This window comes from Hemibagrus wyckioides, linkage group LG18, assembly GCF_019097595.1.
Source record: "Hemibagrus wyckioides isolate EC202008001 linkage group LG18, SWU_Hwy_1.0, whole genome shotgun sequence".
Taxonomy (NCBI): Eukaryota; Metazoa; Chordata; class Actinopteri; order Siluriformes; family Bagridae; genus Hemibagrus; species Hemibagrus wyckioides.
Window position 1 is genome coordinate 8,652,204 of NC_080727.1, and position 26,150 is coordinate 8,678,353.

Sequence of the window (26,150 nt, forward strand, 5' to 3'; positions counted from 1 at the left end):
CTTGCATGGACGGGTGTGTATGTGGCGTATGTGCGTGTATGTCTATGTCTTTATACTGCCATGTTGTACATGAATGTCCGTTAGATGAGAGGAAATGAAAATCTACTTATATTCTTTTTATTCTACTTATAAAATCTATTTATATTTCTTATTTCACTACAGAGTGATGGATGATGGGTCATTAGCACGTGCTTCAGTGTCCCGTGGAAGAGATACAGTGTTATTAGGTTTTTAAGTCAATCAGATCAGATTTCCAACTTCTTCAACTATCTAAGAAACATAAGCTGAAACATTTTTAGTTTTATATATAGTTACATGCAAGTTGAGTTTCATACCCACAGTGTATGAAAATGAGAATAGCTGCATCTCTCGGTCTCCTTCATCTTGCTTAACTTCAGCACTATAGTTTAAAGTATCAGGTTTAAAGTATTATATTAGCAATTTTACTCTGAAACCTTTGACAACATTCAGGTCTTCACATACACAACCTTCCATCACACACAGAACCACAGATACACTCCATGTGCTGTGGGATTTCAGATCTGTACACAACAGTGTGCCACAATTACCCATAAACACGCTTTCTGTGTCACAAATATGCTTCAATACACAAATATGCTTCAATGCAGCTGCAAGAATAAATCAGCCATGGCTATGTGAACAGCAGATTTTGCTCAGAAATTCAACTTGAACTTTCCCATAATCTCTGCCCATGCATGATTTATGACCACTTCCATGTTTGGGGGAAATATTTTGCATGGGGAAAAAGAGTCTGTGTGTGCGTGTGTGTGTGTGTGTGTCAGTATATACCTTTTATAAGGCATCAATAATTAGGCTGATCTTTATATTAGCACTAATAACTTGACTGAGCAAGTCTTTATTTATTTTTTTGCAGTAAAATTCATGTTATATTTTTTCTTACATAAACGTAGTCGCAAGCTCATCACTTGAGAGTACACACACGCACACACAGACTTTAAACACTAACTTTAAATCTTGTCTCCCTGGTCTTTTTAACTCTCCCAGGGGGGAGAATAGAGAATGATCAATCAAGCAGACAACACACACACACACACACACACACACACAGGGTTGACTTGTGAAGGACGTCACATTTTCACCCACAGCAACAGGACTGAATGCTAAACACTGTGTGTCGTTAACCCAAAACTCCCCCAAACTCGGGTCTTTTCTGCACCATGAGCGCCTGCAGCTCTACCTCTGCCTTTGACTTTGTAAGTAAACTAAAGTAGAAATACTAGACAACGTAATTCTTCTTCCTGTGTTTGGTTTGTTGTTCAATTTCTCTTCTTTTTGAGCGTGTGAAAATTACTGTAAATATTGATCCTGTAGCTGGTATGATAGTTATGATAGTTATGATAGATATGATAAAATGGTGCTCTTTATGTTTACACATGCCGTTTTCTTACTGATGTTGTTTTAATGGAGTAACACAAATTTTTGTATCAGACAACCAAGAACAGTCCACTCTCCATATCAGACTTTTTCCACATTGTAGATCTGTTCTTTTTTGGTTCGAATTCAGGTTTTTGTTTCGGAATGACCTGAATTACTCAGGTTTGCTTTCTCTTGTAAGGGTGTTTGATTTCATTCCAGCACCCATAAAGGTTCCTGATCTCCTTTTTTAATACTCTTTATGATTATGGAGTCGGGGAAATCCTGCTCTTAAAAACACCACCTCCTACACAAAACCTGTGTTTGCTTAGTCTGCATTCCTGTCACCGGTTTTTATGTGCTCCCCCCCCCACCCCCATGGCTTGTTGCGTAATGTATTACTCTCCAGAAGTTCTGGTAATTCTGCAGTGGGGTTAGGTTTGATGGATGATTTGACCTCCTGTTTCCCATAACTCGCTACAGAGAGTCACACCCATCTCCCTGCTGAGGAAACTCCAAACTGTTACAGGAAATCAATTACTTAGCTGTGTTAGCTTGATAGTTTTGTCTATTTAGGGAAATCACACACTTTTATCAAACATTTCTCTGCTCAGTTCAATACTAGGTGTAATGCTGTGTATCAAAGTGTCATCACGTTTGTTATTGGTATTTATTGGTGTGACAGCGTGCCTGTCACACTATTCCATTTTTATACTAAGCCTCTTTTGCCTAAAGCCGTCACCTGCTACGTGAACAGAAGTGAATGCAAGTGGCTTCCACATAATTTGTGAAAATCTTTTCCACTCTGAGCTCAGCACAAAATTCCATTCACTACGTCTAAAACAGGAGTGTTAAAACTCGTTTTCAGTAACAGGTCCCATTACAAATTAGTAGTAGACAATTTACACATATTCATTTATCAGTGTTTGTCTGAAACTGAGACAAGTTGTCATTAATTGTCACATATACATTAATGCACAGTGAAACATATCACATATCCCATCCTTGGGGGTTGGGGGCCTTGCTCAAGGGCCCAATGGTGGCAGCTTGGTGGTGCTGGGGCTTGAACCCCGATCTTCCGGTCACCACCCCACATATATCATCATCCCAGCAAACAAAGTTTCCAAATGATCCGTGGCTTGCATGCGTATTTCCATCTCCCAGGAACTTTTCAGCATTTTGTATAGGAAACCTGGTTGGACTTCATTTTAATCATATATCAAAATGTTTGCTTGCTCGTAAAGAATTACATTAGCACATTTTGTCAGTTTATTGCTCAATTTTTCTCTTTAGAGTACAATCAGACACTTGCTCCTATTTCAAATTGTTCAATTCAATTACAGTTCACAAGACTATTTTAGCTTAGGGCACAGATTCTAAATTCATGTAGTGGTTTGGATTAAAACCTTTATGATATCCCAAGGCAGACGTTTTCAACTATGCAAGTTTAAAGGCACTAAAAGCACATTTCTACACAGACAAAATGAGAGCTGTAGACAAATCTGTCTGGGATTTTATTTTGCAGGAAGTGGATTTGGCACTTAGATTGTGTGGCCAAAGTCTGCATGAAATGATCTACATTTGCATTGTCTATCTACATGTTTCATTATAGTGAAATCTAAGTATTTACTGTGATCTACTGGAACTTTAATGATCTAATGAGAGTCTCACAGTAAGTTTATCACAGGGTACTGCTAAAACTCATGTTTAGTATTAAGTGGACATGACTAGTCATTTATCTCACCATCACTTGTTTTGTCGGATACAGATCCAGACTGCAGCTTGTAGATTTAGCCACAGGGCAATTTGGCTGTACATTTGTCTTTCTCTCTCCCAAACCGTTCCAGGCCTTTTCACATGATGAATCACTCGAACTCATTCCCAAAACAGATCTGTTGTTCTTGCCGTCTTCCGTGGCAGCTTTTACTGTGCTGGAAAAGCATGTTGGTTGTTTGTTAGCTTCAATTGCCAGGAATTCATGATAACTGAGTGTGAAAATGTATTCCTGTTTGGTCGCCGCTCGCATTTAGCGAAACGTTCTCTTTCATTAACTTCAAGTGCCAAGAAGATTCTCGGTCGAATCTTCCAGACAAAATGGAATCGCACGCTTCGGAGTAGGAGGTTACATCTAGCAGCATTTCATCCTTTTTAGGATCGTCAGACCGGATTGCCTTCATCGAGACAAGACCTCAGGACAAGCAACCAATTCTGCGTAACATCTGAGCCGTGACCTTTAGGTTTGCTTTCTAGTTCAAGGGTCTGCGGTTTTTGCTGGAGATTAGGGGAAGTCATTAGAATGTTTTTACATTCCTGCTGCATTTAGCAAAATGTTCTCTTTTGTTGAAAACAAATGAGTATTCCAGTGACAGACTGAATCATTTGCCCTATAGTCACGTTTTTATTCCAAGTTTTCGATGATTAAAATTCCTCAGAGAGGCTTTATTCATGTAAACAGAAAGAACTGACGATTCATAACGGTCCGTCCTAATCAAGGTAATGTCAAGGTTAAGTTGCTGATACGTATCAACTATTAACATTTGATTCAAATATATAGCATCACAAGAGTTTATATAAACAAAGCAAATGGTGTGTGTGATCAGGATATTCAGACAGATTTTAATGTAATACAAGGATACAACAGCTACCACATGGACATTTTTCAGTTTGAAATAACGTGTTATTGTATCACAAAATGTTGCATTAGTAGAGACCCTGGGGTTTTGGTTGTGACTATAAATCTGAGCAATAAAAACAGCTTAAATCCACTTACACTTGTTAAAGCAACGCTAAAACACAAACCAGATTGCAGACTATGCAGATTGACGTGGCCTGTAGCCGCCTGTCACTTCCATCTGTAGGCTGGAACACTATTGTGGCCAAAATTGCCCACATAATGCATTACTCATTATATTGTGTTTTTTAAGCATTAAAATTTTAAATCTGTGCCTTCTGTTTTGGGCTCTTTGGATTGACAAACACCTGATGCATGTGTTTGTGAATCAGGATCCTATAATTATGTTAGACTGATCAACTTAGCACATATATATATATATATATATATATTTGTGTGTGTGTGTGTGTTTAGATTAGACAATAAAAAACAGTTTGCTTTTCTTTAGTTAATGAATAATTTTTGGAATTTGTTGAGCTGAATACTTAAGCTACTGAATCGTATGTTCTAATGATCCTTAATATGAAACTCTTTTGATATCTTGCAGGTTTTTCCAGAGAAGCTCAGTGACAGCGCTGGGAGTTTGTGGAGTCTCATCACCCAGAGTCACCTCAGATTAATAGACCTGCAGAGAGAGACAGAGCGGGAGATTTCACACGTCAGTCAACAGTGAGTACACACACACGCTCACATGCATGCTTATGTACATATTCATGTAAACACACACACACACTCACACGGACGTGCTCTCATATGACCAGAAGCTGGAATTAATCCCTAGCTCCATTTACAAGTGCAGGCCAGATAAAATCATTTATTCAGGATACTGTTTGTCCATGTGTTTTTATTTCTTTAGATTCTTCAGCTAATATTAACCCAGCTATTTAAACCAAAAAGAAAAATAATGCATAGGTGTCTTGCAAATACAACAGAATAGCGACAGATACTGTGCACATAAGTCTAAATGGAAATATATTTCGGGATCTTATTTGTAAAAACGAGTCTCGTGTGTTATTGAACATTAAGCACTAGCCTTTTGTTAAGCTGTTCTGGTTTGACGCAGATGTCACGCAAGATTTTTTAACTTTCTGTCTCTGTGGTAATGAAGCTGAATAGATCTGATCTAAATGTTCTGCATTGTGACATTGTACTACAGGCACACAGCCTTTCTCATCCTATTGTGCCTTTTTAAACGCGCTGAGGTACACTGAGGGTACACTTATTGTGATATGTTCTAACTGTTATCATCAAAATTGGATAAATATATTGACATTATGTCATAAAAAGGTTGTCATTAGAAAGGGGAATGTCATCTCGTACTGTTGTAGGTGATTCAGTTGCTAACTACCTCAGAAGAATAAACACGACTCAAGCTCTCAAATAATAAAGAGCTTGAGTAAATAAGACCAGCAATTACACAAAAAACACAAACGCCTTCCTCCAGAATGATCAAACTTAGTAAATGACAAAAAAAGGAAAGAAAGTGATGTGGAAAGAAGGAACTGAGCGCTCTGATGAGAATACTGATCCTGACATGGACCTGTCGTTCTGGTTACATCCAGGTCCTCCACCCACATTCTGGATGATTTGTAACCGGTTTGTTTACATCACAATTACAGAAGAAATGTTCTTGCACACTTACACGCTCACACGCTATGCTTTTATATTCTCTCTCTCTCTCTCTCTCTCTCTCTCTCTTTCTCTTTCTCTCTCTCTCTCTCTCTCTCTCTCTCTATATATATATATATTCACATTTTCACATTTTCATTTCTGTAACTTATATTAGGGAATATTTATGGGAAAAATCATACTGGTTATGTGCAATACTGCATAATTCGAACACTACAACAATTCATAAATATAGTGTAAATGCTCAGTATCTGTGATCAGAGTATAAGTTGATACAAATCCTGTGCTCGTCTAGTCGGAAAAATATTAGACAGTATTAGCTTTTGATAGCTGACGGTGTTATTAAAAGAAAAAGAAAAAAACCCAGGGTTGAGCACATTACTATGTAGTATAAATTACCTTGTGCATGTCATCATGCTTTAATGAATCAACATTTTACAGACTACTCTGGATGTTAGCTTGTAAACAAACCCTGATCTGACCCCGCTAATCTTCTTTCCGTTTGTGTTCACCCTGAGCAGATGTTAACGCTTTCAGGGACACGCGTCATTTGCATATAAACAGAATGATAAATCGACAGTGGGATATCTGTCCAATGCGATTTAAGGGTTTACAGTACCTCTCGTTAGATGAAGAAATTCCACGTTTCAGTTGAATGATGGCGACATATTTCAAAACGCTGAACCGGCAGTGCAAAATGATTCAATTATTGGATCAAAGAAAGCGCTAGAATATTTTGTGTTGGATTTGTTCATAATATTGCACATGACAGCAGAAATGTAATGTTCTCTGATTTTCTTATGATCGTATATTATATTGTCATATCTTTATCAAACCCCATCACTTACTGGATGTGCCATATATAGATATTATATTATTATTTGATATTGTTTAATATTATTTATTATGTAGACAATAGATGTAAATAGTCAGAAAGGGTCCTTCCAAAAGTATTGGAAGACCAAGGCCAGTTTATTTGTTTTTGCTGTACACTGGAGACATTTGGGTTTAAGGTGAAAAGATGAATCTGAGTTTCAATTTTAATTTTCTGATCCTTACATCTTGATGTGTATTGGCAAGAAATCCTGAAACCTGTGATTGACGTGTGGTGTTTCTTGTTGCCCAGACTTGCCGTGTTAGACTGCTTGTTTAAACAATTAATAGTTTTGAATATCTTGCTTTTGGTCTGAGCGTGTGAAGACTGCACCTGTTGCATGAAGTCCTGAGAAAGCTGTCATTGGGCACTAACATTGGGTTTTAGCCATGAAACAATATGGAATGTCCAGAAACAGAAAAGAAATACACTGGTGTTCTAGCAACCATACATTAAGCAGGTCATCCAAGAAAATCAGCAGGTTGTTGACAGAAACATTGTGAGTGCTGTGAAGAAAAGCCCAAGAACAACCGCCCATGACATGATCAACAACCTTGACAGGGCAGAAGTGAAGGGACCAAAACCCACTGTTCAAAAAAGATAGAGTATTAAAATATAGAGGCCAAACCACAAGATGCAAGCCACTGATCAGCAGTAAGAATTTTTTAAAGAGTGCTGAAACCACCTAGCCTCTAGCAAGGTGATGGGAAGGCCAAAGTGTGGAGAGCAAAAGACAACAACAAATAAGCTCATGGGTCAAGCAGGGTGGAGGTAGTGTCATTGCTTGGGCTTGTATTGCTGTGTCTGGAGCAGGCTTGATAATCTTTACTGATACTGAGATGGTGACCTTCGATGGTAGCAACGGAGTGAATTGAGATATACTTAGAAATACTTTATTTTACATATATTTGCTCAGCTAAAAATTGAGTGGTCTGCCAACAAAGGTGGCATGTTGTAATTTGTTGTAAAAAGTTGGAGTGAAATTCTGATCAATTGCATCATGTTCTTTTGCTCACATGCCCAAATATCATCAGTGTGGGACAATAACAGTTTCCAAAACCTTCAAAGGGGAAATTATGTCTAGAGGTTGTTCAGTGTGAATAGATTGAAAAGATCATAACTGAAACAGAGCTGTTTCACCCTGGGACTTTTTCAGATGCCTACCAGACATGAGGGCACGTTGGAGCACATCCTTATAATCCACTGATAAACGAAAGGGTGTGTCCTCCTTTTACCTGTTAAATCTGAGGCTGTTTAAATACTTCAGCTTGCCAAGTACTAGTTCATACAACATCCAGTTTGGTGTTAGAACATGGAAAATGATTTAGAGATTTCAAAGGAAGACATTTGAGCCCTGTATTAGTCTGTATTTTATGACAGAATGGACGCAGGTTAAGACTTGATGACAAAACATTTTTTGTGGCTGGAATAGTTTAGTGAGTAATTTACCCAGTGACAGCTGAGACTGATTTCAAAAGAAATCGAGCATAATCCGTTGTCTCTCTCTTTTTTTCCTTCTTGTAACCGGAAAGAGTTTACCCTTAAATGTATGTATGTTGTTTTGTTAAATTGCAAATCCTTCAAAAAAGAAAGAGAGAGTTTATGAATGTAAATATGTAATCCAGGTTTAGTAATTTTATTGTATTACTTAGACAAACAGGAGATACAGACAGAAGCTGAAGGAAGGACCGATATAAAGGTCTTAGGATGGTTTCAGGCCACCATAAGCTCTCTCTCTCTCTCTCTCTTCTCTGCTTCTTGTTTAGCTTTTGGTCTCTGGGTGGTTCATTGTCTTTCTTGCCCTTGACTTTGCCCTGCTTTTAGACGCACACACTCACACCCTTTAGGAAAGACAAAACTTTATGAAGTCTTGCTGATGTCATAACCCGTGTCCTTCGGTGGACACATCATCCTTGCAAAATCAGCAAAATCCACATATTTTGCTTCATTAGCATGGAACTTTCTTCTTCTGTGTGTGTGTGTGTCATCAGAAATTAAGTGGCGGTGTTTTTGTTTTGTTGTTGTTGTTTTTTTTTTGCTGCAGAACATACAAATAAAATGCTTAAAACAAGTATATACATACAATGAAGCTTTCAGGAATTACAGATAAGGTAACATGCTGTTGCACAATCTTGTGCTTGTATAATGGTAGCGTTCCTCCCTGGAGAGGTTAAATGTGGCAATATCAGTGAGTGTGAGAAAGACAGTGTGGTAACTATGATTAGGAAATATGATAGGAGTGGTATGGGAGAGAGAGGAGGAGAGAGAGAGAGAGTGGGAGAGAGAGAGAGAGAGAATGCACATGTGTTGAAATACAGCTGTGTAAGCTCATTGGAAATATCTCTTAAACTCTGCATAAAGGGCAGCATGGGAAAGTGGAGTTTGTTTTTTTTAAAAAATGGAAAACATTTATATCATTCAACTTTCTACTTTTGGTCTACTGTTCTAATGTGTTGTGAGAGACTGGCCATTTTCATGCTTCGCTTCATTCTTTACTTTTATATTCCTGTCATTCTAAAGACAGACAGGCGCGTACACACATACACAAACACGCGCAGAGCACTTATCACAGAAAGACTGATGTATTTTTTAATACATAGACCGTCTATGTTATGTTGTCTTTTATGATCGAGCATCTCCCTCTAGTGGAAGCACCATGTAGTATAATCATGAGCAGGTGAATGTGAACGTTTTTATCTCTTGGATCTTAAATAATGTCTTTGTGAAGCTATGATAGCTGGACCTGTTCTCGTTGAGCTGAGCCTTACACTGTTCATATACAGCAATTATGCAAAGAGTGAGAAAAGAAGAAATAAAACAATTATTCTGTACATGCTAATACCTTATTTTAATTTTCGTGTGTGTGTGTGTGTTAGATTGACGTCAGTGCGACTGCAGAGAAAGGTCCTGAATTGTGAGACAGCAGGTTCAGAGACTCTACAAGCTGATTCTGAACATTTGCAGAGAAACATAACATCCGAGATCAACTCTGTGAGTAAAATACACACTACACTACACATACTACAGTTCTAATTAGATTATAGATTAAAGACAAGCTTGTTTACTTCTCCTGCATATTCTACATATTCTACTGCTCTTTGGCAAACACTCCTGATGTAATACAGATTTGTTAGTGTGTGTCAGAGCACAAGAGCGAAAGGAACAGAAACACACACACACCTATGTTGACATACTCCATGGGTCTGGGTGAAAATCGCAAGAACTGTTATCAGATACTGATATAAATTTTTGTCATAATATATATTAACATACAGACATTAGCATTAGCACTACACTATATGCTCATATCACATAAACAACAGAACCAGTGAACTTTCTAAAGCAAATAAAATGACAAGAAATATTTATTATAGTGTTATTACAAATGTTTCCTTTTTGTTGTTGTTGTTTGTTGTTTTTTGTAAACCCACAGATTCTTTGGTCAATTATCCTCATATTTGATTTTTTTAGGCATTCATATAACTATCAGCAAGATTAAAACTTATGAAAGTCTTTTATTCTAAATCATATTTATTTAAGCCTCTCCATCACGTTGTCGAATCCAGTGTTTCTGTTGCAAATGATCTGCTTCTGTGTACTATCAGTTTTTGCATGCTTTATTTATTTTTTATTTTTTTTTGCTTAGTAAATATTTAATGTTATTTAGCATTTGCCTGGATCCTAGTGCATACATTTCACATAATTAACATTCCCTCATTCTTTCCTTCTGTCTTACATTGCTTTCCTGGGCACAAACGTGACCTACAGAAGTGTTTTGTGGGTAAGGCAGCCCACGCAGAGCAGCTTCAGTTTCGTGAGCAGGCCCTCAACGCCCTGCTGAGCATGCTCGGGGAAAACATCCAGAGATACAGAGAGGAAAGCACTAAACTTGACCACCTGACCGAAAAACTGAGTAACGGAATGCCAGGGAAGAGTCAGACGGAAACTAAAATGGTAATTAACGTTTTATATGAGCCAAAACAATTGTTTTTCTACGGGTTATGTAACATAAAATCATTGTAAGATCACCACTACTCAGCCCGGGTGGGGGGGGTGGGATCAGGAAACATCTGGCAAACTCCAGGTGCCTATGTTGTTAGGTGTAGGACAGGTTTCTATATAGCTTTTTTTGGCATGAAGATGGCATCTAATTGTAGATTTGGAAATGCTGCCATCTTCTGCAGATCTTTATGATGAAATTTTCCCCATGTTGATGAGTTAAGGGTACTTAATTGAAGGATCGACTAAGGCCACTCATTTTTATACCCGAGTAAAACAGGAAGTCGTGGGTGGCACCTTAAGAGTCCCTAAACACTTAAGTGAACTTACAAAAGTGAAATATTGCTGATCATTTTTAGGAGTGCCAATCACTGTGGTGTGTTTTTATTGTGTTTAATTTTTTTATAAATGTTTTTTCAAGGTTTTCTGATAATAAATTCCGGTTTCAGTTCAAGCATTTCATATTTCACAGGTTTTACATTTTACATTTTTTGCTTGAAAGCTAAAATGAACACATTAAATGCTGACTGAACTATATTGAGAAGCTTTACCAGTGACACAGGGAACAAAGATGTGAGTGCTTAGTGTGGACAGCCGGAGGCAAGTTTCATTCACCGCCCTACATAATTAATCATCTTTGTGCGTTTGTGCAAATCTCAAATGCAGTGGTGTGCGCTTTTTTGCACATTTGAAATAGCGCAATGCTTGAAATCGCATTTATTTTATTATAGGGAGGATCATTTGAGAAGTCTGCTTTTGATAATAATAATAATAATAATAATGATAATGATAATGGAACATATTGCATGTTTATGCTTATGTGGTTTATGTTTTGGGTAGAATGAGGGTCAATGGATAGCAAATTCCACAGTACATGCAATACACACATTAGCATTAAAGCATGCTATGTGAAGTTGGTGCACAGAATCACAGTAATTTAGGTCAGGACACATTGAATTCAGCACCATATGTCATTTCTCCAGGCCCCTAAGGAACACACAACATACACACACTCGCACACATAAAGTGTTTCAAATGTTTGCCCTGTCCTCAATGTGAGTGTGTGTGTGTGTGTGTGGGGGGGGGGGGGTTGCCGTGGGAATGAGACAGCTGTACTGTAATGCCCTTTTTCCCCTCATCGGGACTCTTTAGCCCATCAGCGAGCTGAAGGCCTTTAGCCAGAAAAGCAGCCTAGGGAGCGGCGCATTTTAGGTAATCGCGCTCAGCCTCAAAATCGGTGACCTCGTCTCATTCACATATGAAAATAGGGTTTGGCGCTGGGATTAGCACAATAACAGAAGCTTATAAAAGCTAGCACTTGAAACATTCATTTTTTTTAAACAAAGGTTTGGATTTTATTTTGAAGCAACGGGATAAAGGATAACTCACTTGTCATCATTATGAGATCATATTGTAGTAGAAAATAAATCACAGTAAAGTCTGCATAAAGCGATTATCCCTCTTTAAATACACTAAACGATTAGCACTGAAGCCAGCCCTCAGGGAACAGTCTAGAGCGAGTCCCCCAGATTCACTCAGCTTTCCCAGGGGAAGGAAGCTGTGCGAGTGTCTGGATTAGGCTGAACTCTCTTCATCTGTGTAACACGCTGGACACTAGCCAGTTTGGAGATCCTGGATTAGCACAATTATCTTTTGTGTATTTATCAATATTAAGAGCTTTTTGGTGATTGGATGTGTTTTTTCACCCATTTGTGGCACATTTCTTTGTGACCAGATGTCAACTGTTTATGGTTTTAGTGAGTCAAACAAATTGAGGTTTGTTATTATTATTAATAACAAACGATGTTAAGTGATTAGTTATGTGACACGCCATCGATGTGTGTGAAAGTCTATTGAAAAACCGAGAGGGAGATGGAGAAATTGATGCATATGCCATTATATAATCACACCGTTTTTTTTTGTTGTTTCTCTATCTGTCTAATCCCTTAAGCATGCAATATTATGTGATAATGCGCTTTTCAGCCAAATGTAATTGCATTAAATTTATCCTTCCATATGATTAATTTTGCAGCTTTTCTAAACCAGAGGCATACAAGTGAATAAAACTGTATAAATGTAACAAGGTTTAACAAAGTTTACAAGAAAAGAAAGCATAAAAACAAATAAATAGATAGAGGGAATTAGAACATCCAGTCTGGTTGGAGTTAAGATCAACAGTGCTTAACTAATTTTTTTTGAAACACAAAGACATGTTGGTTCACAATGTGTGTGTGTGTGTGTGTATCTAGGCTGCCAGGTTACCTTAACATCCATCTCTCAGGTGGATCGCTCTCTCTCCCTTTCTAATTTTTACATTTCTCTGCCAATCCACTTGTGTTTTCTGTGCTATGAACCTACATCTTGTTGACCTGTTATCTTGTCAAGCATGATGCTGTTTGGCATTACTCAGCAAAAGCTTGCATACTGCAGGGTCCGTTACAGCGAGGACATCATATCAGCATCGTATTTAAGCTCATAACCAGAACTTGTATATCGCTGCCAGTTCAGTTCCATTTTATTTGTGCCGTGTTTTAACAAAGTAGCTGTACAGAAATCTTGATTTGATATCTTATCAGCAGTGGCAGGGGAATAGTTACAGAGAACAGGATGGAGGTAGAAACCAGGCTTAAAAGAGAAACCATCCTCGACCCTGGATAGTGGGATTATAAATAATTACTAACTATATTGAAATAATATTGTTAACAAAAGTGTTTTATGACTTTTACAGCTTTTCTTCCTGTTTCTTTACAACTTAAAGAATGGCTATAAAAATTAGATTATAACAAAAGTGGGACTGACACCATTGCGAATCAGTTTCTCAGCCGTCACGTAGGTGAAAATTTTAAATGTTCCATGTGAGGCCTCAGGTGCAGACAGGCTGTCACCTGAGCTTTGTTCTTTTATGCTGCATGCTTACTGTCTCTGTTTTTTTGGGCCTTTTTGGCATCAAGAGTCAATTTGACAACTGTGACATTTTATACCATATGCAGACAGGCATAGAAATTCCTAACCAAGGTATTTATTTTGGTTTATTTTTAAGTTTCCGGCATCTTGCTTCAGGCCCTTGTTTGTGCTCTCATTCAAGTTAAATAAGCCAAATGATAGAAAAATATTTAAATGATCATATGGGCAATCTGTTTTGAATGGGTCTTAAAATGTAGATTGGTGTATTTCTCAGGAAACAGACAACAAAGACATGTTGCGTAGCCCAAAAAACACTGACATACTTTCAAACGGACACGTCGACGTAACAAGCAATCACGTGGAGGACGAGAAGAAGAACTGGAGAGCCAGCGTGAAGGCATCATTGATGAAAGCGACAAATCTCACACGATCAGGAAGCGTGAAAACCCTCATCCACAAGTTCTCTGTATCTGAGAGCAGTGAGCAGATTACACCTAACGTTTCTCCATCACCACAACAAGGAAAAGATGGAACAGGAAATGCATCAGAGAGCAAAATTCCCACTGTAACAGTAACGTCGCCATCTGGAGAGTCAAAGAACGGTCCCAATACACACTCACATTCTGGCCGGGTAAGTGTGTGTGCGGTTTGCCACACTCGACCGGACGATTTGTGTTACGCCGCACGCAAGAACCGCATCACTTCACACTTTGAGTCGCATGCATGAACTGCACACTCGTCATCAATGTCATCTGTGTGTGTATGCGTTTGCTCTGCTTATCACCACACCACTAACCTTCCTGTGCCAGGAGTGTTTGTTTTAAATCAACTGTTCATTATTTATTCGTGTATTGATAAACCTGTTTGGTCTTCACTGCATGAGTACATACACACCTTTTGAAATGATCGTGTCTCCTTCAGGATTTGTGTGAGTTTTTTTTTTTTTATTCAGATGGGTTCTTGAGGTAATTTTGTTGTTTTAATCTCACTATATGCTACAACCTGCCGAAAATTCAGCAGTGCTACTTTCACGCCTTTATTTGCACATGTCGTCAGTGCATGCTTACGGAATTGGTTTGCTTTCTCAGTGCCTGCAGAAGCTTGTATGTTTTTTCCAGTGTGTTCACGCAAGCTCTCAAACACGCAAACGCACATAAACACTAATACACTTTCAATAACGCATCTTTCTCTTGGAATTTCAGTTGAATCAAGAGAACGGACCAACAAGCCCAGAGTCTGAGGAGGAGCCACTTACCCCTAAAGCCATCAACAGCCCAAAGTACCAGATGTTCCTAGGATCGGGTCCGATCAGAAACGGTGCAAGCGGACCAGGCGGACCCACTGACACTAGTGCCAATGGAAATCTTCCCAAATCTAATTTGTCCCAGTGGAAATCAATGGAGTCATTGTCTATGAAAGATTGGGACAGCGGTCCCAACAAGGTGAGAGCGTGTGTGTTGAATAAACCTTAGTCTTATTTAATTGGTTTATTATTTAACATGCAGGGCCCTTCTGAAAACGTGAGTCTTCCTTTCTGTGTAAACATGTCAAATACAACACGTCTTTAAATCTTTATTTAACAGTGTTGTTATTGTTCACTTAATATTAATATCTTCCCAGTCCTGTGCTCTATCTCTATTAACTTTTAAGCTATTTTGTAAGTATTCATTGCAAAGCAAACGCAAATATAGCAGATCCAGTAATATATGATTTGTCTTCTCTCACAGACTGGCGGTGCTGACGCTCCTCCCAGAGTTTTTAACAGCCCCTACTCAACCATTTCGCTGGACTACAACCCTGTAGGCCGAATGTCCGAATTCAAGGTGCTTGTTTTGTTTTGTTCTTTTAATTATTATTATTTGACATGTTTTCATATTAACAAGTACCACAGACTTATTTGATATAGTATACTGTAGTTTTTGTTCCTGCCATTCTAATGCAAAATCTTGTCACTGATCAGCAATCAGCACTTATTACTGTACTTAGTATGAAATTGAATACACTTCATAAAAAAATTATATGAGTATTGTGTAGAAATTTTTGTGTTTGACAAAAGAGTGCATTTAAATTAAGAAATCTAATATATAGTACCAGGAAGATAAACTTGGTGACAATTCACACGTTAATCAAACTAGTTAATAGTAATTAATGCCTAAGACAAAAGTTAATGAAGGTTTGTGTGTTAGATGCCGGAGAATAGGTCTCCTACAGCATCTGAGAAGAACTTATTCACGTTGAACCGAAGCTCAAGTCCTGTGAACTTCATGAACGCTCCCCAAGGACGATTCTCAGCCTATGCCACTCTCAGCCGGAGACAGATGGTAAGAGCTTTTGCTTTCTGTTATTACGATATTACGCAATAGTACAGAAATAATGAAATATTTCACTAGGAATATGTGAATTAAATATTTAAGTAAAATACTAACTGTTGAAATTCTTTATAGCATCTAACTGGATTACTAGTCCGAAAGAGAAGCAATTATTTAACAAATAACTGCCAAGAAATTTTGCATATGTAGATTTTTCAATGCAATAATTATAGTTAAATTTTTAAAATTAAAATATTACTGAGAGTAGCACATGGTATTTATCATCCATTCTTATAGTTGTTACCTTAACATATGAGATATTCATTATTCATTAAAGATATTAATTTTAATTATTGTGCCATTTTCTGTAGCATTACTGATGATTAAACTGTTTTCCTTGAGCAGTGTTTTGTGGTTAGCAGCCTGTTGAATTATGTGCAATTTCTCAGCAGCAAGCCCCGCCATCACAATTCTTGCTGAGGAACAATGTGCCCAGCAAGCGGGATTACATTGAAGAGCTGACCAGACAGCTGGAGGAATGTCAGAGAGTAAGTAAAGGACAAGATTTCAAAAAATGCGTTAATCAATACTTATACAGGCATTATTCAGAAAATAAACGTGACACCCTTCATTACAGGCCATCGTATCTGATGTGTCTGTGATCACTAACGATGCGACTACTTGTGTAAAGTTTTAACGCAAGCAATAATTAAGTGGAATCTGTTTAAGCATTCCTAGTTTTCTTAATCTGGGCTATTGTGCATGTTACAGCTAGGTTCCTTTTTAGGAGTTAAGTAAGAACGAAAGAAAAGAAGAAACCCTTTATGTGCCTTTAGACTGGAGAAACAAACGTTCTCATTTATTCTCATTTATTTCAAATGATTTTGTTCTTCTCCTCCTTACAGAGAAACCAGTTTCTGGAGGCAGAAAGCATCGAGCTGGAGAAGGAGAGGACTCAAATTCGTTTTGAGATGCGCAATTTGCTGGTGAATAACGAGGACCTGCTACGCATGAACACACAGCTCCAGACAGAAATGAAGAGGATGAGAGATAGAATTGTTGAACTTGAGAGCGACAACAATGTGATGGTGGAGCGCTTCAAGCAGATCGATGTAAGAAATGCTAACTTTTTTAAATAGTAAAATTCACTTAACTATTTACTTTTAATAAGTAAAAATGAAATCAGCTGACATTGTACTGAACTGAACACACAGACGCATACACAGTCAGGGAAATGTAGGTTACTCACATGGCCCGATACACACCGTTTTTTATTCACATGGCTCACTTGTATGTGTGTGTGTGTGTTTGTTTTGCAGGTGGAACTGAAAGAGGCTCGAGAGGTTATGGTGGAAGCAAACACTCAGGAATACGCCTTTAACTTCCTGCAACAGTCACTCAAAAACAGAATCCAAGATTCAGAGGTGTGTGTGTGTTGTATTTTTGTAGAGAATGAATACATAAAACATAATTGAAGGCAAAACAAATGGATATCCTTTGAGGTTTATGATGCATTATTTCATGTATGTAACATAATTGGTCTGAATATCTGTTAGTAAAATAGCCATTATTTTACTATACTAAAGCAATGCCCTAACTCTGTCCTGTGATATGTACCAATTAATTTTGAATACGCATTTTGACATGTACTGTTTTATATTAGTTTTCTTCTAAGATGTGCTTTGTTTCATTGACCCTGTGATGGGTGTAGCAACTGTTCACACTGGTGTTTGTTTGTTTCTTTGGAATGCATGAGATTACATTTTTACTATAGATTATATAGGCTGTTTTACTGACTGTGTATATATATATATATGTCTGTATACAGGAGGCTCTGGAGAAGCAGACCCAACATGTACAGGAGCTAACTGAAAAACTGTGGTTGGCTGAAAGGAATCTGGAGGAGATGGAGATTGAAAGAGAAACTAAGGGAAAGAAATCAGTGGAGCTCAAGAGCACTATTGATAGACTGGAGACTGAGGTGCACATGCACACACACACACACACACACACACACACACAGAGAAAGGGACACATGAGATAAGAAACCACAAATGACATAATTAGTAGCTGTTGCAGTTAGAAACTCCTGACAGTAGGGAGCGCTGCAGCACCCTCAGTGCTCATAATTGCAAAAAGCCATATACATGTTGCGAATACACACTTATTATACATGCAAATGAATAGTACAGTAAATTTTACGTATGTGATAGGGAAATATGTACAAATATTTCATTGATGCCATGATCTTGAACCTAAACAAGGTAGCTCATTTTTACTTTGTGTGTGTGTGTTAGCTGGCAGAGGCTCTGCAGATGGGATCTCAGTCGACTGCTGAGTTAAGTCTACAGCAGAAACTCAGAGTAGACGCACAACTGAGAGTTGACGAGCTGGAGGAGTGTGTGTTGGAGAAGGATCAGGAGCTTATGCGCTTGCAGCAGATCGTCAGCCGCCTACAGGGAGAGGTAAACACATGCACACACACACACACACACACACACACACACATACACACACTGCCTAGAGGACGATTTTTACATTACACTTGCATTTCCGAGCTGTAGGTTCAATTTTGGACCCAATTTTAATTTGCAGCACAAAACAAAATATTTCAAACTGAAATAAAATGTTCATTATGATATTACTTACAAGTGAAATTCAACACAACATAAACCTGCTAATGTAATGTTGGAATTGCTATATTGATTATTTTCCATCTAAAATTATAATAACTTGCACACAGAATTTCTAGGAACTACCAAGAGGAAATAGAAATAAAGATTAAATAGAATGTATATGGTACTTCCTCAATTAATGGAAACGTGGGCTTGTGGTAGCTTAGTGGTTAATGTGCTGGACTATTGATCGGAAGCTTGTGAGTTTGAATCTGCCACTGCTGGGCCCTTAAGCAAGGCCTGTGACACTCAGTTGCTCAGTTGTATAAAATGAGATAAATTGTAAGTCACCCTGGATAAGGGCATCTGCCAAATGTAAAGGAAACAAAAAATATCTTGATTTCTATTAATTTGCATTTCTGGCATTTGGCAGATGCCCTTATCCAGGGTGACTTACAGTTCATCTCATTTTATACAACTGAGGGTTAAGAGCCTTGTCCAGTGGTGGCAACTTGGACCTAGGATTCAAACTCACAACCTTCCGATCAGGAGTCCAACACCTTAACCACTAAGCTACCACATCCCCTTCCCCTTCACAACCTTCTTACACAAGTAAATTCACACTGTATATAATCTGGTACAACTCACAAGAGCTGTGTGTGTGTGTGTGTGTGTGTGTGTGTGTGTGTGTGTGTAGGTTTCAGATAAACTGATGGATAAGGAGCGGTCTCTAGAAGACGAGATCCAACTGAGGGAGAAAATTCAACTTCAGTGTAAACAAGCTGAGAGAACAGTAGAAGATTTACAGATGGAGCTGAACACCATCACACAGACCAGAGACGACCTGAGCAAACAGCTCAAACTTACACAGGTAACACACACACACACACACACACACACACACATTAGAGTCTTAAGACAGGTCTTAATAATTATTCTAATCTTTTATGTATATACAGAGCTTGCAAAAACTTAGTGAAGTACTTTTTTCAACTAATGACAAACTTAAGGACTTGGATAAAGGAAAGATATTAATATGCAACATGTGCTCAGGAAATAAGTTTAACCTCTGAGTAATTCAGTTTTGGAAGAACATCACCTGGCATATAGACAAACATTAAAATTCTGCAGCAGATTAAAGTGTGTGTGTGTTTTTCAGGAAAAAGTGATTGATCTGGAAACCGATGTGGAGGAGTGGCAGGAGAATGAGCAAAGGCTTATCTCCAAACACAAGAGAGCAGTGGAACAGGTCAATACTCACACACACACACACACACACACACACACACACGGAAATATTTACCTTTTCTACATTATCTTATATAAATGATTTATTTGCTTCTTGTAATATTATTCTGCCCCTTTAGCTCTGCTTTGCATTTTTTTAGTGGGAAAATGTATAATCATTTAAGTAGTTGGAGATTATAGTTGAAGATTATTGCATGTATTTATGGGAAAGATTTTTGGAGATCAATGCAGAACTATAAGTCCAGGGGTTGGAGCTGGATCTCTTCCATCTCCTCCAGCATCCCTAACCATATCCCCTTAATCCACATAATGCTGTGCAGCACAAAACCCACAACTAGGCACAGCTCCACTGATATGCACTTCTTGTTCTGCAGCAAGAGGAGCTTGAGACTTTAAGCGAGACCATAATTATCAGCTCCATTGCAAGACTAAAGAAGAAAATACACAATTGGGTTAAATGTGTAATCTTTTTCTGAAGTCGCCAGGGAAAGATATAATTATATATATATTTTTTTTGTTTTTTTGCTATAATTGGTAAAAATGGGTTTGTTTTGTTTTTTTCTTGAAGTTTGAACAGATGCAGGTGAAACTCATGCATGAGAAGGACCTCAATGATAAGTTGGAGTGTGAGAAAGTGATCCTGGAGAGACAGGTATAGAAATATTTCCACCATATCAGTTTAAAACATGACACAACAAGGTGCACCACTACCAGATTTCTATAACCGTCTTTTTAAACAGACGATCATTTAAAGTATGCAAATACCATGTTGATTAACTACTAGTCATTTATTACTTCAGTAATCAATAATAATCACATTCAAACATTCACACCAATGCTGCTATGTTACCTAACCTCATCACATGACTGCACTTCCTTAGCTTGAACCTGTAATCAGAAGACTGAGGATTATTGAGTTGTAGAATCAAATGTCTAATTTATTAGATAGCGATGCATCTAGTGTGTAAATAACGTCTGGGTTTGGCATCTGATTCTGTTTTGTTTTATGTCTATGCCATGTTGTGGTAGTTACTTGATGATTTTGACGATGACTTTGTCAGGTTCGAGAGCTGCGTGGTGAAATCGAGGAGCTGCAGAATAACAGAGTTCAGGAACATGTGATCACTAAAGCAGAGACCAGAGCTAAAGAACTGGAGAACATGCTGAGAATGGAGGAGAGGTAATACACACACACACACACACACACACACACAACCACACACACACATTCTTACATAGTTATACATCAACTACACTTGCACATCTAACCTATTGCACCCACCCTTTTGTCTTTGCAGGAGTAAAGTGGTGCTGAACAACACGATCAGTAAGTTGGAGAGGAAAATTAATGAACTGAGTGAGCAGGTGGAGGAGGAGCACAAGGTCGCCAACGAGCAGAAAGACCTGGTACACTTCATTTACACTTTAACTGCATTGATTCGTTCTCACCACTAGATGGTGCCTGTAGAGTTTTTTGAAATATGAGTAATAATCTGTGTAATCTGTGTAAGTAATATTGAGTTAGAATCAAGATAACTCTTATCCAGTACAGTATGTCCAGTGAATAAAAGAAAACAGACAAACGAATGTCTTAAAGTAGTTCGATGTTACAAGTTTTTTAATCTGATTTCAATTCGTTTTTGGAGATGTATTTTCTGTGTGTTTTTTACTTTAGCTGTTTTGTTTATTGTGTGTGTGTAGATGACTCAGAGAATGAGATCTCTGAAGAGGCAGCTGAATGAGGCAGAAGAGGAGGCGAGTCGCCGTGAGGCTCAGCTCAGATACATCCAGCGCGAGTTAGGAGAGGAGAGAGAGTCCAGTGCTCGATTACAGAAACAGCTGCTTGACCTGCAGCTACAGATGAAGTGAGTTATTCTATACACACGGTTCTTTCTCTGTGATGTTCACACACTTTAATTTAGTTCCATCTGTAACTACACACATAATTATCGATGTGGATAATTAATGCTGCGGACGCCTAACGCTGAGGACCAGCCAAATGTCCCAGCAAAAGGTCATCAGATATTCTCATCCTTGTGGAAAATATTCAGTTTCCACCAAGATGAAAAACTTCTCCCTAATGACCTAGCTAGTTTTTCTCTCTTATGAAACATGCTTTAAAGTGACATTAGTGCAAACCTTTTCCTAAAGGCTTAACGTTTTTATGGTCAGTAATGCATTTAATTAACATATACTTTGTGTTGTTTTTTTTCTATAGGAGAAAGGAGTCAGTAATGATGAGGCAAACTCTGGATAACTTAAAGCTGGACTTGTCTGATGATGATGAGGAGGAAGAAAAACGAGAAGAAAAGAAGCCTGCAGAGGACAATTCAGGCCAGAAATGAGAGACACACAACTAAACTGAACAGAGAGAGATGTGAATGTACAAGCTGCAAAAACATTTACCTTTTTTTTTTTTTTTAAAAAAAAAAGGCACTTTTAATACTTATGTCACTAACTTTAATACCTGGGATCTAACCAATCTTTATACCTGGGAAAGGAAGCTTCTGTTTGTTGGTGGGTTATTTTTTTATAATCAACAGTGTTTTAAGTCTAGACAATAAGCTTAACTCTGTCTGCTAAATGTTTTGCAGGGGTTAAGAGGTGAACATGTTCTCGCTGCCAAACATATCACACAAAGTGATCTTCGTCCTAGAGCAAGGTGCATCCAAGTGCACTGTTTATTTTTTAACTGTATAGAGGAAAGTCTTACTTTATTATTTAATTTAATTGTTTTTTCCCTTCCTTTTTGCCCTGTTCTCAAGGTGTACATGCTCTAAGAATATTGTAAATACTTTTATGAACTTTAACTATTTAGTTTTTCTTTTTAGAGTTAATTGTTTAAGGCTAGGATGTTGGAAAAAAGTAATTAGTTTAAATCTATTTTATAAAAGACCTTTATAAACTTTTTGTGCTGTAATTTAATGCTAACCATTTCAATTGGAAATATTCTCCAGATTTTAATTGTTAAATCAAGGTTAGCATGGGGCAAAAAAAAAAAAAAAGAAAAAAAAAAGCTAATATTTATATGAAAGCTAATATTCCTAACAGTCATTATAAGCTTAGCATTGTGCTACTATGCAAATGAGAGTTTGCTGGTTTATCCCGAATGACTTTTATTTAATATCCAGCATTAGCATTTCTGATTTTCTGTTTCGAAAACCATTGTTCCTTTACATGGATTAGTTTAAGCAAAAAATGCTAATGTTCTTAATAATGAACCATGAATTGAAATGCAGTGTCCTTTCATTGCGTTCAGTTCGGTTTCATCTAAATTCCTTTCTTTAAAAATGAGCTCATGTGCTTGAATATGCATGGAAATACTGGCTTTCCTAAAACATTGTTCTAAATGTAAGTGTGTGTGTGTGTGTATTCATGCTAAATATTCCAATTCCAATATTATCCTGCTAATAACTAAAGACTAGCACGGATTCCTGTGTTTATGGGCTAGTGTTGTTCTGGTGCGGGTTTTAGTTCAGCCAGAATGGGCTCATGCTAATATTAACACATAATTAGCAGAAATAAATGGCTGAAAGCTGTTTTTGTTCACTCTTGTGAGAAAGTTTCTCTAAACTGTCCCTTAAAAAATGTGCTAATATGCATGGAAAATAGTCTTGTTCCTTGTGCATTTAATATACATTTGTGGATTTACATGAAGAGTTGTGTGTTTTATCTTCTACATATGGGTGCGTCCTGAAATTGTGGCTAATGGAATGGTCAGTGAACTGTATGTTCAATACAGCGATGTATTTAAATTCAATATTTTGAAACAAAGTCATGAGGAGTGATAGGTATACACCGCTCTTTAAGCAGTGTAAATGTCATGTAGCTAAAATTTGTAGTGAAGTATTGAAACTTAAAAGCTTCCACAGAACCCCTATAATCCCTAGTTGTGTTTTTTGGTTTGTTTTGTAATTAACAAACCGTAGCGTCCCTTGCTTAAATCATTGTAGTTCAGAATCCCTCAAGGGCCAAATTGTGATGGCTAGACGAGTGGATCAGAGCATCTCCAAAACTGCAGCTCTTCTGGGGCTTTCCCGGTCTGCAGTGGTCAGTATCTATCAAAATACATGGGTGGCGAAGTCTTATTGATGGACGTGGGGAGTGACAGCTGGCCCATGTGATCCGATCCAACAGATGAGCTACTGTTGCTCAAATTGCTGAAGAAGTTAATGCTGGTTGTGATAGAAAGGTGTCAGAACTGCAAAAGTCAGGGTCAGGGCTGCAAAAGGGGGATCGACACAATATTAGGCAGGTGGTCATAATGTTATGCCTGATCTGTGTATATTTTTTTAAAATTCTATCACATTTTATTCTGCTGATATTTATTATACATGCTTTTAGATTCTCGTGCAAAGGGAAAAGCTTTTATCTTGTTCATGCAATCAATTGTTCAATTCACTTCATTTTTCCCCCCACATTATATACACACACACACACAGATTTGAACACCAGGAGGTGTAGATGATATTGTTCTTTATTCATAAGGAACATATGGAACACTCAGAATTTAATGTTCTCCAAGTAAACACAGTTGGTAAAACCTGGTTTCCTGTTCACTCCATACCAACTTTATATGCATTCATGTATATAAGAACTGTGTACATACTGTAATAAAGGGGTGCAGGTTTGCACAGCAAATCATTGGTCAGTAGATCTACACAGGCACGATGAGAGTAAACGAATGTAAACTTAAGTACTGGGTAAATTTTTTGGGATAGGTGTGTTCTGGTTAAAGGCTAATGAGATCATGAAGAATTATCTTTTAGCATGTCTTCTCATTCCAGGAGAATCTTTTGCTCCAGTGACTGTCATGGAGTGGCAAAAGCAAATGCTGACATAAATTGGAAGAAAAAAAGGAAACAATTATGTCTACCTGCCCTAAAGACAACCTAGAGATCAATAAATAAATACCGAAAAAGGATTTGGCACTGATGGAGGAAAAGAAGATAACATTAGTACCTTAAAATCGTATACACTTCTGAAGCAGTGCTAATGCTTGTGCTTACTGGTGTATTTTAGTAAATCAGAATTTAGGTTTGAGTGACTGAGTAGAAGTATTGGTTAAATCTGCTCTGCATATTCAGGTCAAAAGTGATTTTGAGTGGGAGGGGGTGAAAGGTCACTAAGAAGTGTTATATATTAGCCATATTAGAAAATGTCTTCCTTTATAAAACCTGAATTTAGCTTGATGTATTGATGCTGGAAAAATACAAATGTTCAGCGCTCTCACTAGGGCTCCATCCTAAACACTACTAGGTAAGCTTCTATTAAGTGTACTTACTGGAGCTTCGCCCACTTTAGGAAATGTCCCAAACACAAGAAATGCATAGAATCCCTTTTAAGAAGACTTTCCATCGCCATTTATATGGTACCCATAATGCACAGTGAGCACTGGGTAATTTTAACACTTGGAATTGGCTGTGATCACCGATACTGTATATTAATTTAACATTCCAGTAATTGTGAAATGTAATTAATTTTATGTTATGTGTAACATCTAGGAACACTCGATGTACCTACCCTGTGCCCTCAAACAGGCTACAGGCTTAGCTCAGTGTGCTAACAATTAGTGAGCAGGCTATTAGTTCATAACTGAATACACTAAAACAGCATAAAGTTATATTTTTCTCAGTGACGCTTTCTTAATAGTGTTTAATGGTTTTAGAACTCGAACTCGTCATTTAGACACTATGATTTGGATAAAATTGGGAAATATACCAAATTAAAAAGTATTGTGTGTCTAAAAAAAGCTGAGTAGAAATGTTGTGTACATTCAGGTGTACGGTTTTGAATAGAGGAAATGCAATTATTTGTGTATAAGACTGATGCTATGAAATGGAATGAACCATCCTATTAAAACACTGTTGTGATCTATATTGGAGCACAGAGACATGAGAATGCATCTTCACATATCACTTGTCAAAGGCAATTAATTAATACAATACAAATAAGTGTTTTTGGCACACAAACAGCATGCAAGAAGTCGAAGAATTTTGTAGGCAGTCTTTTTTTTTTTGAGCTACACATAATAGACAAAGTGGTTCCAATGATAAATTACACCATTAAACCTACCCACACTGTCCAAAGCACTTTGGCATCATGGAAGCAAGACGACGTTATGAAATAACTAAAGTTTCGGAGAAAGACCAGACCTGCAGCTTCAGCTCAAACCCCAGACTCACTGTGGAGGTCTGAATGTGTAACACACAGCTCTCAGCCTACATTCTCAGCCACATCAATCACCACAGCTCCACTTTCACTTTCACTCACACTGAGTTGAATTTGGAAGCCTGCTTTCTAAGCATTTGCACAAGTCTTCAATCATCCATCCTGAATAACCCATTTCTTAGTGTGGAATATTTGTCACTTGAAACAAAGGAGAATGTGGGTGAAGATCATTCAGCATTACGCTTGCTATGATGACTGGTATGTTCTAATAATGGCCAGAGTTATTTGTTTCTAAGGGATTCAGATATGCACTAATGTATTTCTAAAGCTTTTCA

General features: G+C 37.7%; 1 protein-coding gene across 6 annotated transcripts; it reads left to right on the forward strand.

The window, feature by feature from the left end:
* The first annotated feature begins 1,184 nt into the window (after positions 1–1,184).
* LOC131369352 (cingulin-like protein 1) lies at positions 1,185–22,878 on the forward strand. Of its 6 annotated transcripts, none has more exons than XM_058415949.1 (20): positions 1,185–1,235; positions 4,614–4,735; positions 9,446–9,560; positions 10,338–10,523; positions 13,747–14,103; positions 14,675–14,914; positions 15,200–15,295; positions 15,659–15,793; positions 16,231–16,329; positions 16,687–16,893; positions 17,101–17,205; positions 17,610–17,762; positions 18,079–18,246; positions 19,094–19,267; positions 19,556–19,645; positions 20,213–20,296; positions 20,706–20,824; positions 20,943–21,051; positions 21,346–21,509; positions 21,863–22,878. In XM_058415949.1, exons 1-20 carry the CDS (start codon positions 1,200–1,202, stop codon positions 21,987–21,989), a joined length of 2,886 nt encoding a protein of 961 aa, XP_058271932.1. In that variant the 5' UTR covers positions 1,185–1,199; the 3' UTR covers positions 21,990–22,878. The 6 variants fall into 6 exon arrangements, with proteins under 6 accessions (XP_058271932.1, XP_058271934.1, XP_058271933.1 ...); XM_058415951.1 differs by having other exon boundaries at positions 16,234–16,329; XM_058415950.1 differs by having other exon boundaries at positions 10,341–10,523.
* The last annotated feature ends 3,272 nt before the right edge of the window (positions 22,879–26,150 follow it).